This window comes from Scleropages formosus, chromosome 20 (genome assembly GCF_900964775.1).
Source record: "Scleropages formosus chromosome 20, fSclFor1.1, whole genome shotgun sequence".
NCBI classification, from domain to species: Eukaryota; Metazoa; Chordata; class Actinopteri; order Osteoglossiformes; family Osteoglossidae; genus Scleropages; species Scleropages formosus.
The window spans coordinates 1,244,468-1,264,802 of NC_041825.1; the positions used below are offsets into that span (position 1 = coordinate 1,244,468).

The following is a 20,335-nucleotide window of genomic DNA, read 5'->3' on the forward strand; positions in this document are numbered from 1 at the left end:
GGAAATGAAATATCGAGTTAAGTCAACAATCCCCACGTATATGTGGCCCATTAAGTTCCTCCAGCTGTTATGGTTCATGGCAGGGACAGCTGTAAAACACTTTCTAACAGGGAGAGGGAGCGGCAGAGAAGGAAGACGCAAAGTGTGACGCATTGGGGTCATTAAGAGAATCTTACCTGCCCTGGGGGGTCACACCACCAGTGGGGTCTGCCTTGTTTTCATTGGAGATACTCTGAGCAGGGGGCTCACTGCAGAAGGGGACCACCTTGCCTTTCTCTTGTAGTGGCACATGTGTGGTGCTGGCCTCCTCAGGCTCCTCGCACCCATCACTCCCGCTCGCGGTGACCATGTCCGAACGCTGCGTGACCTCAGCAGGACGAGGGGTGTCCGACTCGGGCACCGCATTATGTTCCACGGCAGCTGTGTTCAAGGCCTCCTTCTTCTCCCTTTTCAAATACTTGTAAGGAAGTTCCTCTGTGTTGCCGTAGCGCTCCGCCAGCTCCCTCCGCCGCTCCGCCTTGTAGCGCGCAATGCGCTCGGCTTTGGACTCGACCACTGGACCCTGCGCGGCATCCATGGCGCTTCGCTATTTTCAGAATGATCAGCACTTGGTCTTCCAGCTGCACTGAACCATTGACAAGTGTGACCTCTTTCTGGTCTCGGGTCAGCGCTCACACTCAGTGTTAGAGGCACATAAGCTCACAGGCAAACAGAACAAGGGTTCCAACAGGAGTGACACTTCCAATGGACCTGTTGGTGGCCTGGTCATTCCACTAAAGCCATTGGACCGACTGCTGGAACACAGAGAACAGTGTGATCAGTTCAACGCACTAACACAGTACATATACACATGACACACCAAAGTTAAGAGAGAGGGAGGAAGAAACAAGGAAAAAAAAAAAAAAGACGGAATAAAAACTAACTTATCAGCCCTTGTCCATTGGCCACTGCTTTTGGACTCAAAGGACCCAGGTACAGAGCACTTCCCCTAAAACTGCTGCAGTAATAACTGCCCAGCTGTGTAAACAGGGAAAACATTACAAGTGACTTTGGAAAAAAGTGAGCTAAATGAATAAACGCAAATCTTTGTCCATTCAAACAGAAATGACTCAGAAGTCCTAGACCTCATGTAAATGAATCTGTGCCCTTCACACAGCTACGCTTACACTAAAACTGCACTGCCAGCCTTCCTTGGTGCGTCTCACTCAATCGCTGGCAGTATTTCTCCAGCTGTGCACAATAACAGCAGGGAGCGAGCCAATCCTGTGACCGATGAGGCCCCAGGGAGCCCAAGCGCGACAGCTTAGCGCAGCACGGTGCTCGGCCCCCCGCACAGCACTGTAGCCAGCTGACTGCTACATTGCACGACTTCAGTCTATAACACAGAGTCCTGTCAGTGGGACAGATCGCAGACACAGATTCAAACGGTGAGTGACTGTAGTTAGCGTACCACAGTATATGTAGTACTGGAAGTCATGTTGGACATGGCTAAATAGTACATTGCTTTCACTGCAAGGAGCGCCTGCTAAACGAATAAATGTAAATGGTACCTGATAACTATTCCAAGTGGCACACATACACCCCACCCATGTCACACACACTCCTGACTCCATACCCAAATCCCATTGTGCAGACATAAGTCCAAAGCACAGCCATCGTGCGCCTGCTCATAACCCTCAGCACAGAGAGGTCCCGTCACGTTTACATTCCAAACGAGGGGTGTTGCCCACTAATGCTATCAGTGATGGCTGGCATTTGTGTGTGCTGGAAAGAGCTCTGTTTATCTAACCGGGGTGGGGTGGGGGTGGGGAGTCCTCCTAAATTCCTGCAGCAGATCACAGAAGTTAACAGGACACATCTGGGAAATATCCCTGAGGGGGAACGCAACAGGAGAAGCCCAGGGCTTCAGGAGAATTTGGACACATGTCCAAAGACCAGGTTTCTGCGCTTGGATAAACGCACTTGTGTGACCTGATGGGCCGCAAACAAGGCTTGAAATAGGGATTTTAAAAAATAAGGGTCTTTGCTGCCTCACACCCCAGGAATCTGTATGACCCCATGAAAAAAAATGAAGGGGTATTAAGAGTTTTGCAGTAATACAGGGCAAATAGACACTGAAAACACTAGAAGTCCCAGGTAAAAGAGTCACTAACACAGGCCTGTGTTGAACTCCCATGATGCCGCAGTCATTAAAAAGACAAATGATTCTTAGTGTCTCAGCAGTTTTATATGTATTCATTAGACTGTAAATCACACTAAATTTGAGATGCAACAAAAAAAAAAAAAAAAAAAAAAAAATTGGAAACATTTCTCATTTTCCCCAACAGAGATAAAAACACAGCTATGAGTCATATCTCAGGCACATTTATGCATCAAGGAACCGTAACTGTACTGGCTCTCTTGCGCACTTCAGATTTCTAAGTTGCTCCTTCTATGTGTGTAGCCCGAGGTCTTTGAGCCCCAAAAAAGGGGAACTAAATGCTGTACATCAACCTCATGCCACCAAAACCCAAGGTGTCCTTACGAAACGAGTCATATGGTTTGCTGGCACTTCAGTGACCTCCAGCTCTTGCTGGTGACTCAGAGAAGTTCACAGGGAAGTCCTGGCTGGGCAAGAAATGTCCTGCAGACAAGAACAGTGGCTACATTGTATGTTCTCACAGCCCATGTCCATTTATTAGGTCTCTACCTTCTTCCCCTGACTCCCATCTTTAAACACAACGCCAACTTTGGACAGGATCTGCAGATTTCAGGCAGCGGATCCACTGAAGTTCTTGAAGGCCATAACCAGATTGTCGATGCAAGTAGGTATAGGAAGCCAGCGGAGAGAGACAAGGAAGGGGAGACACATGGGAATATTTTGGAAGCTCAAAAACAACTTGTGCTGTAGCAAGTCAATACTTCATTCGCTATTCACACAGGACAAGGGAATGCAGGAAGCGAGAGTAGCAAGACTGTTGAATTCCACATCTCCACTTTCAACAAAGACCAAAGGCACTTGCAAGTACCCTTGAAGGTATATGTACACACTTAGCAGAGTAACTTGGAAAATGTGAGTGTCCTCAGGCATGAAACACTGCGTTCCTTTGCAGGATGTAGACCAGGGAATGAGCACAGGGAAGCGAGGAATCACATGGGAGCCCAGAAAAGAAGTGTTTTCAACAGGCTGCCCCTAGTAGTGGGAACGCCCTTCACTTCCCCAGCTGCTTCAATTCAAAATGGTAAAATTAGAACTCCCCTTTCTCAGCCGCTCTTGAGCCTTCCCATCAAAAACACACACACAAACACACACACAAAAAAAAATATGCTCACAGGGGCAAAGTGCGGCTAAACCACCTCTGAAAAACAGTGAGCTGAGGAGAGTCTCAATCAGCCTGAGGTTTGTCTCTGGAGTAAAGCTAGAAACCTCAAGAAGACCATTTTGTCACTCAGCAGTAAAATTATCACCCTGTCTCCTTGTGGTAAACATGACAGATGGTAATAATGACTAAAAACACAAGAGGCGCTGCGTGAACTATTGGAAATAGCCATTTTACTTATAATGATTGGCAAATATCTTCAACTCCCACCTCCGACAGAGCTTCAACCAGGTCCCGAGGGAGGTGGGGGACATTGAGTCTGAATGGACTATGTTCCACGCCTCCATTGTCGGGGCGGCGGTTCGGAGCTGCGGCCATAAGGTCTCCGGCGCCTGTCGCGGCGGCAATCCCCGAACACGGTGGTGGACACCGGAAGTAAGGGATGCCGTCAAGCTGAAGAAGGAGTTCTATCGGGCCTGGCTGGCTCATGGGACTCCTGAAGCAGCTGACGGGTACCGACGGGCCAAACGGAGCGCGGCTCTGGCAGTCGCCGCGGCAAAAACTCGGGCTTGGGAGGAGTTCGGTGAGGCCATGGAGGAAGACTTTCGGTCGGCCTCAAAGAGATTCTGGCAAACCGTCCGGCGACTCAGAGGGGGGAAGCGGTGTTCCACGAACACTGTTTACAGTGGAAGTGGTGCGCTGCTGACCTCAGCTGAGGATGTCCTCGGGCGGTGGAAGGAGTACTTTGAGGATCTCCTCAATCCCTCCGACACGCCTTTCGTAGAGGAAGCTGAAGCTGGGGACTCGGAGGGGGACTCGTCCATTACCCTGGCTGAAGTTGCTGAGGTGGTCAAAAAACTCCTCGGTGGCAAGGCTCCGGGGGTGGATGAGATCCGCCCCGAGTTTCTCAAGTCTCTGGATGTTGTGGGGCTGTCTTGGCCGACACGCCTCTGCAGCATCGCGTGGAGTTCGGGAACGGTGCCTCTGGACTGGCAGACCGGGATGGTGGTACCTCTTTTTAAGAAGGGGGACCGGAGATTGTGTTCCAACTACAGGGGGATCACACTCCTTAGCCTCCCTGGGAAAGTCTATGCCGGGGTACTGGAAAGGAGAATCCGACCGACAGTCGAACCTCGGATTCAGGAGGAGCAATGCGGTTTTTGCCCTGGCCGTGGAACACTGGACCAGCTCTATACCCTCACTAGGGTGCTGGAGGGTTCGTGGGAATTTGCCCAACCAGTCCATACGTGTTTTGTGGACCTGGAGAAGGCATTCGACCGTGTCCCTCGTGGCATCCTGTGGGAGGTACTTCGGGATTATGGGGTTCGGGGCTCGCTGCTACGAGCTGTTCGTTCCCTGTATGACCGGAGCAGGAGCTTGGTTCGCATTGCCAGCAGTAAGTCAGACCTGTTCCCGGTGCATGTTGGACTCCGCCAGAGCTGCCCTTTGTCACCGATTCTGTTCATTACCTTCATGGACAGAATTTCTAGGCACAGCCAGGGAACGGAGGGTGTCTGTTTTGGTGGCCGCAGGATCTCGTCTCTGCTTTTTGCGGACGATGTGGTCCTGTTGGCTTCATCAAGTCAAGACTTGGAGCGTGCACTGGGGAGGTTTGCAGCCGAGTGCGAAGCGGCGGGGATGAGAATCAGCACCTCCAAATCCGAGGCCATGGTTCTCAGTCGGAAAAAGGTGGATTGCCCCCTCCGGGTTAGGGGGGAGTTGCTCCCTCAAGTGGAGGAGTTTAAGTATCTTGGGGTCTTGTTCACGAGTGAGGGAAAAATGAAGCGGCAGGTTGACAGACGAATCGGTGCGGCGTCCGCAGTAATGCGGTCATTGTGCCGGTCTGTTGTGGTGAAGAGGGAGCTGAGCCGTAAGGCAAAGCTCTCAATTTACCGGTCGATCTACGTTCCTACCCTCACCTATGGTCATGAACTCTGGATCATGACCGAAAGAATGAGATCGCGGATACAAGCGGCAGAAATGAGTTTCCTCCGCAGAGTGGCTGGGCGCACCCTTAGGGATAGGGTGAGGAGCTCGGTCACCCGGGAGGAGCTCGGAGTAGAGCCGCTGCTCCTCCGCATCGAGAGGAGCCAGTTGAGGTGGCTTGGGCATCTGTTCCAGATGCCTCCTGGACGCCTCCCTGGAGAGGTGTTCCGGGCTTGTCCCACTGGGAGAAGGCCTCGGGGCAGACCCAGGACACATTGGAGAGACTATGTCTCCCGGCTGGCCTGGGAACGCCTTGGGGTTTCCCCAGAGGAACTGGAGGAGGTGTGCGGGGAGAGGAAGTCTGGAGGACTCTGCTCGGACTGCTGCCCCCGCGACCCGGCCCCGAATAGCGGAAGAAGATGGATGGATGGATGGTTCGCAAATAATTTAGTTTTGATATGAAAATGCTTTTTTACAGATTGGTAATCATTTGTAGATGCAGGTAAGTAAGTACACCATAGCAAGTACAACTCTGAGTCAGACAAGGTCCATCTCACTTCATGTAACCCGCAGGTTTCGTTTAATGGGAATTTGGAAGTGAAAAGCTGGAAAACACCCTGTAAGTACAGTAGTTTAAAGGGTCCCCTGGCAGCGCAGAGATGAGCGCTCGGAGCCAATGCACCGCATCATCTGCAACCTCCAAAGGGTAATGGGAGACACAGACCCAGCGGTCCGGATCCATTTCGCACTGGCACCACCGGGGCTCCACCTCGGTGGAGTCAGGCCAAGTTGGCTTCCAGAGACAGGGTCACGACCCTGCAGCTGGTCATGCAGTGGTCAGAGGTTGTGCCTTACATGCCATAGGCCCAGGTTTGAAGCCCACCTCCTGCTGTAGTGCGCTAGTACAGCAACTCTAGTAAAGTGTATGCAGCTATATAAATGGGTTAATAATAAGTACATTAACACAGTCTCCGTGGATAAAAGTACAAATAAAAAAGTAAATAAAGATAGGTGTACTGCTACTTGAATCTTTATTGCCACGTGAAAGCGGACAGAACACTACCCCACCATGGTGCATACCTTCATGTACGTATGTGTATGTCAACCCTCCATCTGCTGGGAAAAGCACTTTTACTTTCAGAAAAACATCTAATAAATGCATGAATGTAAAGTAAATGATGCCACAGCAGCCGTCACCACAATACAGCACTGTGTTCTTGACAGAAGCTCTGCAATTCATTCCACGGGTGGCTTTCGTCCCCATTGAGACACAGACTAATACACAGTGTTAAAATGACCAATAATTTTTTTTTTCTTTTCTTTTAAACCTTACAACTGGTGGTCAGATGCTCTGCCAACCAGCACCGTGTCTTTCACTGACCCGTCACAATTCTTCATTATGTCAACAGAGGCGGCATGGAGAGCAAAACGGTTGTAAATCCCTCACAGGTATCTGAGTGAAGCATTTCGAGGTGAAGCTCGACCTGTTTAAATAAACTTACTAAATGTAAAAGGAAATCGAGGGAAATGCTAGCGCCATCAAACATGATACCAATCTCTCGTGGAACAATTTACCATGTCTGACAAACACAAACCACATTGTAGACAAACTTTTACTGCATACAGCAGTGTGGGGTTTTCCATGGGAAAATGAGTCAAAGGCTACAGAAAATATTTTCATTCCAGTCTTGACTGCCACCAACCTACAAAAGATACATGTTCGCAAAATCAAATTTTAGACTCACAGGATCCTTGGGGAGACGTAAAAGAGGTTCTGATTTGGCTCTGGAACCAAAACTGTTCCTTTGACATGCATTTGTCATATGTATGTATGTTATATGTGTGTATATATATATATATATATATATATATATATATATATATATATATATATATATATGATTATAAAACATACATTGCACATAGTGGCTGCAGCTTGTCTTCAAATTTTCACGTCAGGCGGAAACATGGTGTACACAAGCAGTGCAGCTTTCTTCAATAAACTACTCCATGATCGACGACAAATCACACCTGTACTTAAACACTTCAACACAGCAAGAGGTAATAGTGAACTGAAGGTAAATAAGAAGGTAAACCTTTAACCCAGGCTGTGTGGTAAGACTAGTTTGACAAGCACCGCCTCACATGCCCCCCCCCCCCAAAGAAATTTAGCAATTACGCCTCCAGGATGGCGAACTTTCCAGACAAAGCAACGTGACGTTACAACACCGACAAGCAGAGGCCCAAAAATGTGAAGAAGGGTGAGTATTCCAGATATGTGCTGGAGCCAGAGTTTGTCATATTTTTATAAAATAAAATTGTCTAAATATGCTTATGTATTTATTCTGAGCCAGATTCTAGTCTGCATACAATTTCTATCTGACATAATGGTGGACCACATGATATTGGGTGGAAAAGGTGGTACAGTGCATAGCGCTCCTGTCTCACAGCACCTGAACAGTGCAAGAGAACATGGGTTCGAACTCCCTCCGACTGTGTCTAGTCAGCAGGCTCTCCCATATTCGCATGGGTTTTTCCTCACAATCCAAACATATGTATTTGGCTTAGTGGCACACAGTGAATTTCCCAATAGGGAACAAAACAAGTATGACTGCAATTAGGTTGTGGAGCATACTTCCGTTTTAGTCGTGTTCTTGCAGGTATGCTGCTGTAGCCTTGTGCAAGTTCTCCTTCATTGAGAAGGACCTTCCTTTGTTTACCAGGACTTTGGGAGCAAGACCAGGACAAAGAGGTGTGACTATCTGTCATTGTGCTCAGGGTCTCAGTCACCTGCTTCTACCCAAGACCTGGTGGTTCTGACTTCATGGGAACAACACAAACAGCCTTCAATGTCACCTGCAACCACAGGTTTTGCATCTGACAAAGAAAAGCAACACAGATGGAGGCTCTGTGAACAGCATAAATAAGCTCTAAACAGTGTGGAAAGCAGGACCAGAGATGTCAGACTTACGGAAAGGCACGCTCATGCTCATGTTGACCTAAACAGTCTGTGAGGCACAACTTTGTATCTTGACGGCATGCTTCTGGACGAAAAGCTGCTCACGTACAACACAAACGGTTTGACGTGAATGCCTTCATCGGCGCCAAGTCACAAAACTGCATACGGAATACAGATGGGCTCTAGCCTGACAAAGTAACCAGTAATAAAAAGCCCGTAAAATACAAGCTAATCATGCGGGACAAGAGTATACCGCTCCACCAGCTCAACACTTTCTGCCAGGGTGAGAAACAGGTCCCGTAATTGCTGCCAGATAAGGGCAGCAAGCAATTCGACTGACTGAAGAACTTTCTTTTTCTTGTCACTGGTACTTTTAATAGGGGGGTGTGCAGTGACGGTCACTGACCTACCAGGAGAAGTGCAAATAGAGAGAAAGAGGGCAAGAGAAAGAGGGACACAGATAAACACAAAGAGCCTAAAACAACTAGGACAGGAACTGAGAGACCGAAAGAAACTGAGCCCTACCTTCACAGCAGAAAAGAGTGTCCATGGCATCAGGTGACAAAGCAACTTCTTAAAAAAGGCAAACAGCCTGTGCGCTGCACTCAGGTTCCCGAGCAGCAGTGAGCAAAAAGGCTGATGTCCAGTCTATTACCACTGGTGGTCATGTGACCAGCCAGGGGAGATGGTGCTCAGCATGGCCCATCAACCCGTAATCCAATAATGCAGTCTGACATGAACATGTGCTAAGCAGATGATTAAGCACAAAAAATTTATAGAAATGTGGGCGAGGATACAGCACGGCCATAAGATCTCAGAAAAGCAACAGAAAAGGGAACGGGGAAAATGTGTTTCCCATTAAAACGACATATCATGAGTTAATTCTTGTTTATGGCCCGAATTCCCATCGCTGCCAGGATAAGTAGCTAATTACAAAAGCAGGATTTTTTTTGCTTACTACACGTGCTTCTCTCTCCATCTCTCTCGCTCGCTCTCCCTCCCTGTAAGATATAAAAGTACGCAAAGGTTTAGCAGAACCCTTATGAGTTTTGGCTGAACAATGCTCTAATGTTACAGGGACTTTCATGAGGTGACTCATTCCTCCAACCAGCTTTGGTGTGGCACAGAAAGCCATATTTTTGGGACAATTCGCTGGGAATCTGGGGGGCCGTGGGTCGGGGGGAGTGGGGGTAGGATGTGTCCGATGCAGGACGTGGCCCTGGCCGGCTGCCAGCTTAGCCAAAACTAGGTCCTGAGCCAGATTAGTTTCTGACTGCTCCGGACCGCCACGCCTGCTCCCTCCAGACACTGTGTCAGCAACATTAGCGACCGCTTGCACGGTATTCCCTGACAGCCCGGCTCCAGCGCCCACGACACCGTCTGCAAGCTCCACACACTGCTGCTTCATGAGACTGAGCTGCAGGAATTCTTTCATTTAAAAAAAAAAAAAAAAAGGTTCCTTTTCTACCCATGATGAACTGCGGTTCCCTAAAACTTCTCCAGCCACGGCCTACGAGAAGCAAGTATCCCAGAAAAACCTGGTGATGCGGCCCATTGCTCAGAAAGAACGCTGCAATTACGCAGCTGTTCTTTAACTACCTTAAGCTCACATTTAGTTTCCAAACAATGTTTGGCTGAATAAAATGCCAATGGCAGATGGAGAACACACTAAGTTTAAGAAGTGAGGTGACTCTCGCTGACAGCGGTTTCCCCGATTCTCTTCTTATCCATCTTCACCTTTAATAAAGAGTCTAAGTTTGTCTGAAACCCGCCTCCTCGAGTGACAACAATTTCACGTGTAACAGTAAGCTCTGGAAACATATGGTCTAGCAGGGAACACCAAGTCCTCCCACACTGAGACACGGCAGAGTCTTGTTCAGTGTCACACAAAATGCTGCAGCTCCTCAGAACATCAACTGCGGTCTGCAGGCCTTGCAGGTCCACGTGTTGAATGACGAGCCACCTTTGGGTGCTGATTGCTACACAGAGTTGGGAGAAAACATGGACGACAACTGACAGCATGTTGAAGACACAGAGGCAACACTACTCACACAAATAAAACTGATCTTTTTTAGCTTTTACCTTAACCAGTATGTTGCTTCATTGTGGGGCTAACATGTTCACACACATTATATTTTGACAGTGAAATTCCATAGATATTTATGCACCAAAATACTGCCCCAGAACACTAATCAAGAAAGATTTCACAATAGTTTAGTCTTTAAAACATATCTCCTCAAGGCTGGAGAATCCACAGGAAATTAAAAGCTCTGCAAAGCCTTATGAAGCAGTGAGTATATTACACAACTCAAACAAGTCCTGAGAAAATTAAAGAAGTCAAAATGGGGTGGGTGGCGTGGGTTAATGTAAAATTATACAATTACAACATACAAATATACAGTAAATGAGCCTGAAGCTTCTATAAAGCTTATTTAATATGCCTTTGGTGAAGCTGAAGCATTTCCTTGAAACAATACGAGCCAAACTAGATTTTACTATGGGATTTGTGCAACAACAATCCAATTACCAGCTAAGAGAAATCCAATTACACAAAGATCATCAGTACTGAAGATGAGAAAATGCAGAGGCATAAAATGGATGAATAAACATTAAAACAGTGGAAAAAAAAGAGTACAGCGATGGAGTACTAATGCACCCTAGGTGTAGCTTCTGTAAGGACAAACGACAGGAGAACTGACACATTACAACACTCAGACTGTACACACGTGTACAAATTGTCTACTGAAAAAGCTGCTCATGAATACTCGCGTTAACAACAAAAGAAATGACCATGTTAAAGCAAACCGTGCATCTGAAAGCCTTCAAAACAAAGTGTGGAAGAACCAGCTTCACTTCTACGCTTTTTTTTTTAATGTATTGCAAAGCAGCACGGTGGCACAGTGGGTAGCGGCGCTGTGCGTTCAAGGTGTGGTTTCCAATCCAGCTCAGGGAGTGTGGAGTTTGCACGTTGTCCATGGGTGCAAAGTGACTCAATGGCACTTACCCCCTGCAGCCAGCTGTACACAAACTGTGACACTGCTGTGCTCTTCTTCTCTCAGCTCTAAAGAAGAACAGGTTGTGCAGTACCTTACACTTTCTGCTCGAATGGTAGGCGCAGAGGAGGGGGAGTCAAATCGAACCTCCTGCATGTATTAGCTTTCTTGGAGATGTAAATACCATCCTGTTCTCCCCAGGCACTATTTGCATACCCGACCCACCCATGTCAGGTCCTGTAAATCTGTGGAGCCTCATGCAAAGCAGAGACACAGATAATGCGTGTTGATGTCTACAAGGCCACCATCCAAAGAGAGAGCATGTGCTGAACATCCCGTGTTCTCATTTATTACCTACTTTCCATGTGGATAAACTTGCTTTAACAGTGATCATTTTAATCGCACTGTAGTCCTCCGATGGCCCATTTCAATCCATTACATCTTTTTAAAACACACCTTGTGGAAACAGACAATGGTTTTTACTTTTTCTGAAAGTCAACACACAGGACTACAGGTAGAAGAACGGCTGATCATTTTATGATCAAACTAATCCTCTTGAACACCATGTTTGGCATTTTCGTGCCAAATATTTTGTCCAGATGTCCTGTCTAGTCCAGTCTGGACATCAGGAAAGCCAAAAAGGGCAACAGCAAAGGGTAAAGGTCACACAATGTCACTTTGATTTGTGATGAACCCTTTGCAAAGAAAGTGCTCAGCCTCCACTTCAGAACGTATTCAATGTGATCTTCATGCAGCGCATTTTAAGTACAGTTTTGCATTGAAATTGGCCTCTTGAGTTCAGGACACAACAGCAAGAACTGCTTGTTTGCAATGGATGGCAAGCCACGTGTGATCAGTCCACAGCTGGTAACCTCTGACTCGCCCTGGCTTGCAGTAGAGCTGATGTGCTAACCCACATCCTGCTTTTCATGAGGAAACTGCTCACAACAAGACGCCCCAGCAGCATGGTCAGGGAAACAAATCAGGAACTGGCGCAGAAGCGGCGGTTCAACCGAAACTCTCCACATGTGTTGCATGCTCACCTCATTTGCTTTTTCATGGCATCTGCTTTGCCATAAACAACCTCTACTTTGTCTACACTCTTCACCTGGTGCATCCTGCCCAGAACTTCCTGCTCACCACACTGGCCACCACTTCCTATAAATATTTACGGAGCGAAATGTTCCTATGGAATGCCACTTTGTATGTCCAGGAAACAGAGTGGAAAAGGAACCTTTGTTTTGAATTTTTGCTTTTGGCTCTGAAATGCAGACAATTGCTGGAGACCTTAGCCATGAATGGCAACCCTTCCCACACTTCAAAGGCAGCAGGGGTGCAAGGGAGCTATGCTCTGTGCTAGCAAACATCACACCCCATGTCTGCTGCAGACCATCCAGCCTTCCCCGGCCTCTTCATTGCTGAGCTTTACAGGAAAACCCATTCGATGTGCAAAGCAAAAAAAAAAAAAAAAAAACACACTAGAAATGTTCTGCCACACAGAGTGACATACAGCTACATGTTTCGCCAAGAAGTAGGTAGCAGAAGGTATGGTATGGTCTTTGGTAAGTAACCAAATTCGAACCAGGGTAAGTAAAACAAGTGTAGTGCTTCAAGTGACCACCTTGTAGGCGTAGGACCCAGGTTCGAATCCCACCTTCTACAGCAGTATGCCTTATCAGGGCACTCCAGTAAAAATTACCAGGCTATATAAACAAGTAAATCACTGTAAGTCACAGTGGCTGCAATACAAGTCACAAGATACACAATGAAACCCAAATACATGTGCACTGAGCTTCCTCAGGAGAAGGAAAAAACTAAATGATTTCTGTTCAGGGTCATGTGCTGTTTGGTGTCGATGTAGGAAGGGCTTCCTGATGGAAACCAAACAAACACTGGGATGGAAAAGGAAGCATGACGATGGCAACGGTGGACAAGGCAGAATGGCCATTTTTTTCAGACAGCTGCCTCATTTGTAAAACTTCTCGTTCTCATAGAAGGTAGCGATAAATTGGTAAGTTTCCATCACTGCCATAGAACCAAAGCTGTAATTTGCCTCAAAGTGTGTGTGTCAGACATCTTTAAGTGTAGCCATGTGTTTCCTACACGTTTTACTATCACCAGCTGTCTTAACAGGAACTTCTTACATTTTCCCCTCAAGCTTTTGTCTTAAATTCATCTCAAAGCCGAGAGGTGTTTCTAATGAGCACTGCATTCCACGCAGGGTTATTCCATGTGGTGAAAACTTTTACAGGAAAATCTAGCCATCCCATATAGTAACCTTCCCAAAGCAGTCATGTAAGGCAAGAGACCACAGTCATGATTCATGATGAGTACAGATAAGTAGATGGCAAAATGATACAAATGACAAAATTATGAATGTCTGACAGTACTGACTCTCCAGGCAAAGCAGAGATCATAAATGTAAAGTTGGGCAATTTCTATGAGACAACCCATCTTGGCCAGAATTATTTTGATTTAAAGCACACTGCCATTTTAATCAAGACAACTCCTTCTTCAACTTCTTCAGTTTTCTGAATTGTGCTTTACACATTGTAAAGTGCTGTTATGTACATTTCTATTGCATTGCTATTATTTGCGCCGTTGCTGTAACAAAACCACTCTTTGTATGGTATGCCAAGGTAAGTAAGACTACTTTTACAGTTCACTATAAACTTTAATAGAATTACGTACCTCTGCAATTATTAACTCAGCTGACACTTTTGTCCAAAGCAACTTTGTGTTTTTTTTTTTTTAAAAGACTTACTTACAATTACTTTTGTGTTTATACCGTTGGGTGATTTTTACTGGAGCAATTCACAGCAAGTATCTTACTCAAGGGTACTATAGAGGCAGTAGGGTCAAACCCAGGTCGAGCGAAAGGCGACAACACTATCCACTACTCCACCTTCAGGCCCACTGTGGGTGCTTAAAGATCTGTTCATTTATGAGTATGTATGTCTCCTTAAGCATGAATAAGCCATGAAAATTAAACATGTACTGTCCTATTGATTCAATGTACTACAGTAATTCTAAACTGGAGAAAAAGGACACAGGGACAAAGCAAAAGGAAGGAACACTGCAAGCTAGATAGACAAAATTTATTAATCCTTAAGGAAACTGCACAATGATGTAAGGTATTGCCAGTCATCTTCCTTCAAAACATCCCAATAGCAGTTTTACACAAAGAAATCTCTCAACAAAATTAAAAAAGCGTATGTATCTCCCCCCATCTATCCATTATCAATAACAGGGTCACAGTGGTTCAGAGACCATCCAGGAAACAGGACATGAGATAGGATACACCTTGGACAGGACATCAGTAGAATTATACAGAAACAAAAATTCAAAAATATTTCTCTTTTGTACAGCAATGAGTTGTTACACAACTCATGTTTTCATTATACTAGTAAAGTTGATTGCTAACTTGAGACAAAATTGATTCCAGCTGCCCAGAAGGCATATTAATCTACCTAATCCCACATCCCAGAACCTCCCCCCCCTCACTCCCATGTGGGACGACCGTGCCCTGTCCTCTGCACACACCCCATGCGCACTTTGAGAGCAAGTTAGTTATTCCTCAGTGATGCATGAGATGCTTGTTACAATCTGTACGATTTACTGAGGAGAAAGGTGCGAAACTGAGAACAAACAAAAGGTAATGCAGTACATATATCCACTGTTTTGCACATCAGGACTAATGAAACAAAAAAGCAAAGCATATTCAAGAATATAATACATAGTGTTAAACATTTATTTAACACAAGTATAAACGAGCCAGCAAATTACACCTACAGTGAAAAGGAAATGGCATAATGGACAACACATCCTGGCCATGAACGTGAAGAAACTGACAAATTACACCAGTTAACCGTCTGCATGGCTCACTGAATCAAAACTAAGTTTCTGATCTAGTCTTGTGATGATAGAGAAATCGCAGTGACACACTTTAAGAAGACAGAACACATTCCACCTGGGATGAACTGATACCCATACAGCCCTTGACCAAGAAGGTGAAAAGTCCTATTGTTTGGTGACCTTGACTTCCACTTTGATGCTTCAATTCAATTTCAAAGTTTATTTTATAGAGCACTCTTCCTTCTCACCCAGTGACACAAAGTGCTGAAGAAAGGATTAGAGGCATAAGACAAAAAGTTGGCTATACATTAAAATTACTACAATTAATATATTTATTATTAAAGCTATAAGTAAGCTAACCAGCCACTGGGGAGACTCCTAAGCAAAAGGCAAGGGACTAAAAATCCTCTGGGGGTCCAAGTAGCAGTGGCTGCTTCCCCATTAGCATTATAGATTTAATTTTTTTTTTTTTTTTTTTTAAAAAGTGAATTTACAGCTATTCATACCACTGTCACTAAATGCAATTCCATCCTCGCTCAGAAACACCTCTGTGACAAGAACCAGGACCCATTCATTTCTCGCAGCATGAGTGCCTCTCGTAAGGGCAACACTTTCCAAGCGGCGGATCAGCTCGTTGCACTGCCACTTTCACCATGCTTGTGATACAGTGAAATATTGTTTCCTCCATGTGTCCCAGGAAACACTGGCCAGGTGTTCAACTTGTCACCACTGACATTTATACAGGTCCTTCTCATTAACTCACCAAAGGGAAGTAAATCCATGACTACCTTTGATGAAACAGCTATGTGGGGTAAATTAAAGTGGGTCTTCAGGGTCACTAGACATGGGAGCCAATGGTTTTGTGCTTACGATGCCCATTGCTTTGGCAAAGAAGGCTGTAAGTGTTTCATAGGTAAACACTAACTGCTCTAGCTGGAGGAACACAGAGCCCAGGGGCCTCCTGGTCAAGCCAATCATCCTTTCCAAGAACCTCCCATGAGCGAGAATCGAGGTGGATCAATCATCCGAGCACAAGTCTGTTCAAACAAGAACCTCTGTGCACGGTTTTCATCTACATACCAGTTCTTTACAGGTACCTAACAACTGACATACGTTGAGTTCGACTACATCTAACTTTGTTGTGTACTTAGTACAGGAACTGTGACGTGTAAAAATCACAGTGTGGGCCTCCAGTGGGTACTGGATAAGCTCCATGTTTTACAGTGCTCATTACAATACGCTCTCATCAGATGTCTCAAGTGGAAATCTATTTCTTCCAAAGTTTCATGCCTAGAGGCTGCTGAGAACCAGAACTGTCCACTCCTGATGTTAGTGGTGATGTACCACACACCCAAACACCCTTTCTGCAGAGTCCTTAATGCAGGAAGAACCTTTAACAAAAACCATCACTGTTACCTCCATTACGATCTGCTGAAACACGTTCCCTCGGCTTTCCTGGCAGGCTCAAACTGCGTTCACCTCGCGGCTACACCTTCTCACGAAGGCACGAGTTCTGCTGCTAAAACTCCTCCCCCACCCTTGTTCCCCCCCCATCTGCAATACACAACAGGTAGTGCACTACTTTCTTACCCTCTATTGCTTAACTTTTACTGATAAAGCACCAAATGTCTGAGGTGAAGACATGTTGTAGCAGACACCACTCAATGACATCCTCTCACTAACTTCGGCAGAGGAAAAACGACTGTACCCCTAGATGAGGCACTGAGACATCAAGTCACCTCTCTGAAACAATGCTAGCTGATATTTGTCTGACACACACAAAAAAGTGAACTTCACTGCACTACAAGTCAGTTTGAAGCATGTCAAACTATACCATAATTTGAGAGGTGCACATTTACAAGACAGCTGTTACAGTGGAGTGGTGCGAGTGGTTCTTGCAGGTGTCACAGTCATCTGTTTGTGTCTCTTCACAACAAGCTCTCTTCCCACAACACAAGCTGTGTATCCCAGCGCAGCACATGGACTGTAAGTATGCAGTGTGTATTAAAGGACAGCTGAGTGCAGTGGCCCAAGGCAACAGCCAGACTAACACTGGTTAATGTCAGCAGTACTATGAATTACCTTCTGCATTGGCCAAGAGCTGTTTAACGTGTAAAAGAAGACAATGACATCCAAACTGAAACCGGGAAGCCGTAACACTGAGGTCATTCAACAGATGACACCTTAAATATTCATTTAGCTGCTCATGTGCCAGCAATCCACATATTTATGTCTGCCACGAACATGAAAAGACAGCACAGCTGCAATAATATTCATTATTGAAACCACTCAGTGCTGAATGTTATCTGTGCTTGAACACTTGGAATGCGCAGTATCTGCATTATCAGCTTCACAAGAAACTGTGTAAATGTCACGGAAAATACCAGAACTTTCAACTATCGTATTACTTCTTCAGTTTATCACACATAACATATGAGCACATAAATAAAGAAATATTTAAAAAATAGTAAGTTTAATTTCATTAATATTTTTAGATGTTTGTTGGCACTGTCACTGACTACACACACTGAATGGGGAAATTTTCAACAGCACCCATCTGTATGATATCTGACTTCATAAAATGTATAAGAAAAACAATTACAACTGTCCACTGTTCGAAAAAAGTGTTGCCACAAATAGTAACCCACAGAAATCGTAAACTAGGACACCTATGCACTTCAACTGCAGAAGGTGAAGAAAAACACAGGAAAAATCAATAATAGGATAGATCTGGATAGAACCAGAGCTGCCAACTGCACCATGAACTGGGGAAAACATAGCAATTCACTCAAACCATGGTAATTCCAGTAAGTGGAACTATAGCTGTGTTTCATTTCAAAACACAGGGGCATGGAGAAACCAGACATGTCTTAGTTCACAACAAACAGGCAGTATTAACTGGGGGGGGGGGGGGGGGGGGGGGGGGGGGCGATCAAAGCCTTAAAACAGACATCATGCAATGATCAGAACGTCTTATCGGGTACCACCAGAGAACTCGTAATCAATGTTAAGAATACACGAGTGTTTGTCACACATACACAACTTGTGTCTGGAAGCAAAGACTGCCACTGCGATTCCTTCGGATGGAACGTTGCCAAGTCGGAAGACCTTTGACCTGAAATTAAGTTGTATAGAATGCAGGTAATTTCCAAATTTCCAAATGCAACCTTCCTGCACAACACATTATTATTTTTACACTCAGGCAGCATCAGTAAAAACAAAAACACCTGCATACACTTCACAGTGTCACTCAGCTGCAAATGTTACGGAATTGACAGTCAACTGAAGCTCGTCTTACTGTACCAAAAGTGCTTTGCCTTTACAGTGCTGTACACAGCCTAACACTAATTTCACCGCAATTCCTTTGATGCAACCTGTGATTTTTAATCGGGAAAGTCTGCACCTCAGCTGTGAAAATGACAGACTTGAGCTCTGTGGTCTCCACGCTGAGAAGCACCTGACCAAGCAGCTTTGTAAAGCAGGACGTTTAACAGGGAATAATAAATATTTGCGATCAGTAAGTCAGGAGGGAACGACATCTACACGGTATGCATCTGCTAGAAACCACCTGCTGGATTGGTGCTACTTGAGAAAAAAATAGTGCCTGCTCAAAAGTCACATTTGTTCACTGTCCTCCAACAGGTAAAGGAGACTGAGCTCAAACACTGATAGCAGAGGACAGGAGAGCATCCAGCTTCTTGTTGCCTTTCCTCCTCTTTCATTTATTCCTTTAACTTCTGTGAGGAAAAGCATCAGTTGAAGCCGGTTTGCACTTTAGAGTTATTTCATTGGGTGGCACGGCGAGTGGCGGTGCGAGAGGAGATGGGTTCGATCCCCACTCAGTCTGTGCGGAGTTTGCATGTTCTCTCTGTGTCTGTGCTGGTTTCCTCCAGATGCCCTGATTTCCTCCCACACTCCAAAGACATGTTGTTCAGGTTCCCCCACAGTGTGTGAGTGACAGAGAAAGAGCGTGTGTTCCGCTGATGTATGGATGAGTGACCCAGTGCAAGTAGTGTATCTAGCAGTGTAAGTCACCGCGGTGAATAAGGTGTGAGAGTTGACAACACTACACACGAGTCTGTTGGAAGTCGCTTTGGAGAAAGTGTCTTGATAAATGAATAATGTAAATGTGATTTCAGATCTACAGGTACACAAGAAACAGCAACAAACCATTCAAATATAACCGTTCAGTGTCACGTGTGAGATGCGACATCAAGGTGCGGGAGAAACGTTGGAAGTAAAGAAAAAGAATTCCGAATCCCATCAATGAAAGAGGGGAGAAGAGCTCAAAATTCAAGAGCCATGTGGACTGCGGCGCCGAGTGAGGACATACACAGGTAAAAAGAGTGTAAACACACCGCTCTCGTGCTCCTCCTCGAAGCTCGAGTCGAGACGAGTGTTCGCCGTCTCTTCTAAGTTAAAATAAACAGTGTGAGAGTTATCGCTGAACGTCATCATCATGATCCCTGAGACAGCCGCAGCGAGGGATGTAGGTGTGGAAGGGAAAGTGTGCGCTGCTGGAATGGCCCAGAGAAAGGAGGATTTCACGTCGAAGGACACGATTATTTACATCACACACACGACACGACACAGGACAGAAGTTCACTTTACCCGCCTGCGGAAGCGCTGGACACGACCGTTCACACGAGCCTTATGTTATATATAATAAGAAATTATATAACAAAAAGAGCTGCTAAATCGAACATTAACTGGACAAATCAAATGACTCTGCACAACAATTATCGAGCAGTGTAAACGCGGTCATTTACACTCAGCTGTACGTACGTACCCGTGCTCCAGCGCGCGCCCGCCCGCTTCATTCACCGCCGGCCTCTCGACTCGTCTCGAGCCGAGCTGCGGCGCTCCTCGCTCACATCGACTCTCGAGAGACACTTCACTTCTCGGCTTCCTAACTTGTGCTTTTCGGCTCTTTCTTCGTTCCGAACGTGATTGTGCAGAGAAGGAACGGCGCCGAGGGACAGAAACACGGAGGAGGAAAAAGAAATTATGAAAGAAAGAAAGAAGGTGGTGTGTGTGACTGAGTATCAGTCTCAGAGTCTGAGGCGGATAGTGACACAGACACAGAGGAGCACAAACTTAACGGCTCGGCTCGGCTCGGCTCGGCTCGGCTCGGCTCGGCTCGGCTCCGCGTCGCGTTCCTCCTCCTCCTCCTGCTGCTATTGCAGCGCCTCCGAGAGACACCAGTCTGGAAGTGGGCGAACTCGCTGCACGGGGGACGGCTTATAATTCACTCACTACACACAGCTCGTGTGTATGCTCGCTCGCTCGCTCGCTCCCGCCCG

General features: G+C 46.0%; 1 protein-coding gene across 6 annotated transcripts in view; it reads right to left on the reverse strand.

Moving 5' to 3' along the window:
- The window catches only part of svild (supervillin d), a 56,186-nt gene extending 35,851 nt beyond the window's left edge, over positions 1-20,335 (reverse strand). For 2 of the 6 annotated variants that reach the window (XM_018728017.2, XM_018728025.2), the window contains exons 1-2: positions 19,822-20,154; positions 177-794 (exon numbers count right to left, since the gene is read on the reverse strand). In XM_018728017.2, coding sequence (XP_018583533.1) covers positions 177-577 — 401 coding nt within the window. In that variant the 5' untranslated portion in view covers positions 578-794; positions 19,822-20,154. Of the gene's footprint in view, positions 1-176; positions 795-923; positions 959-11,188; positions 11,205-19,821 lie in introns of those variants that run through there. The other 4 variants (XM_029246590.1, XM_018727992.2, XM_018728010.2 and 1 more) reach the window with 4 other exon arrangements.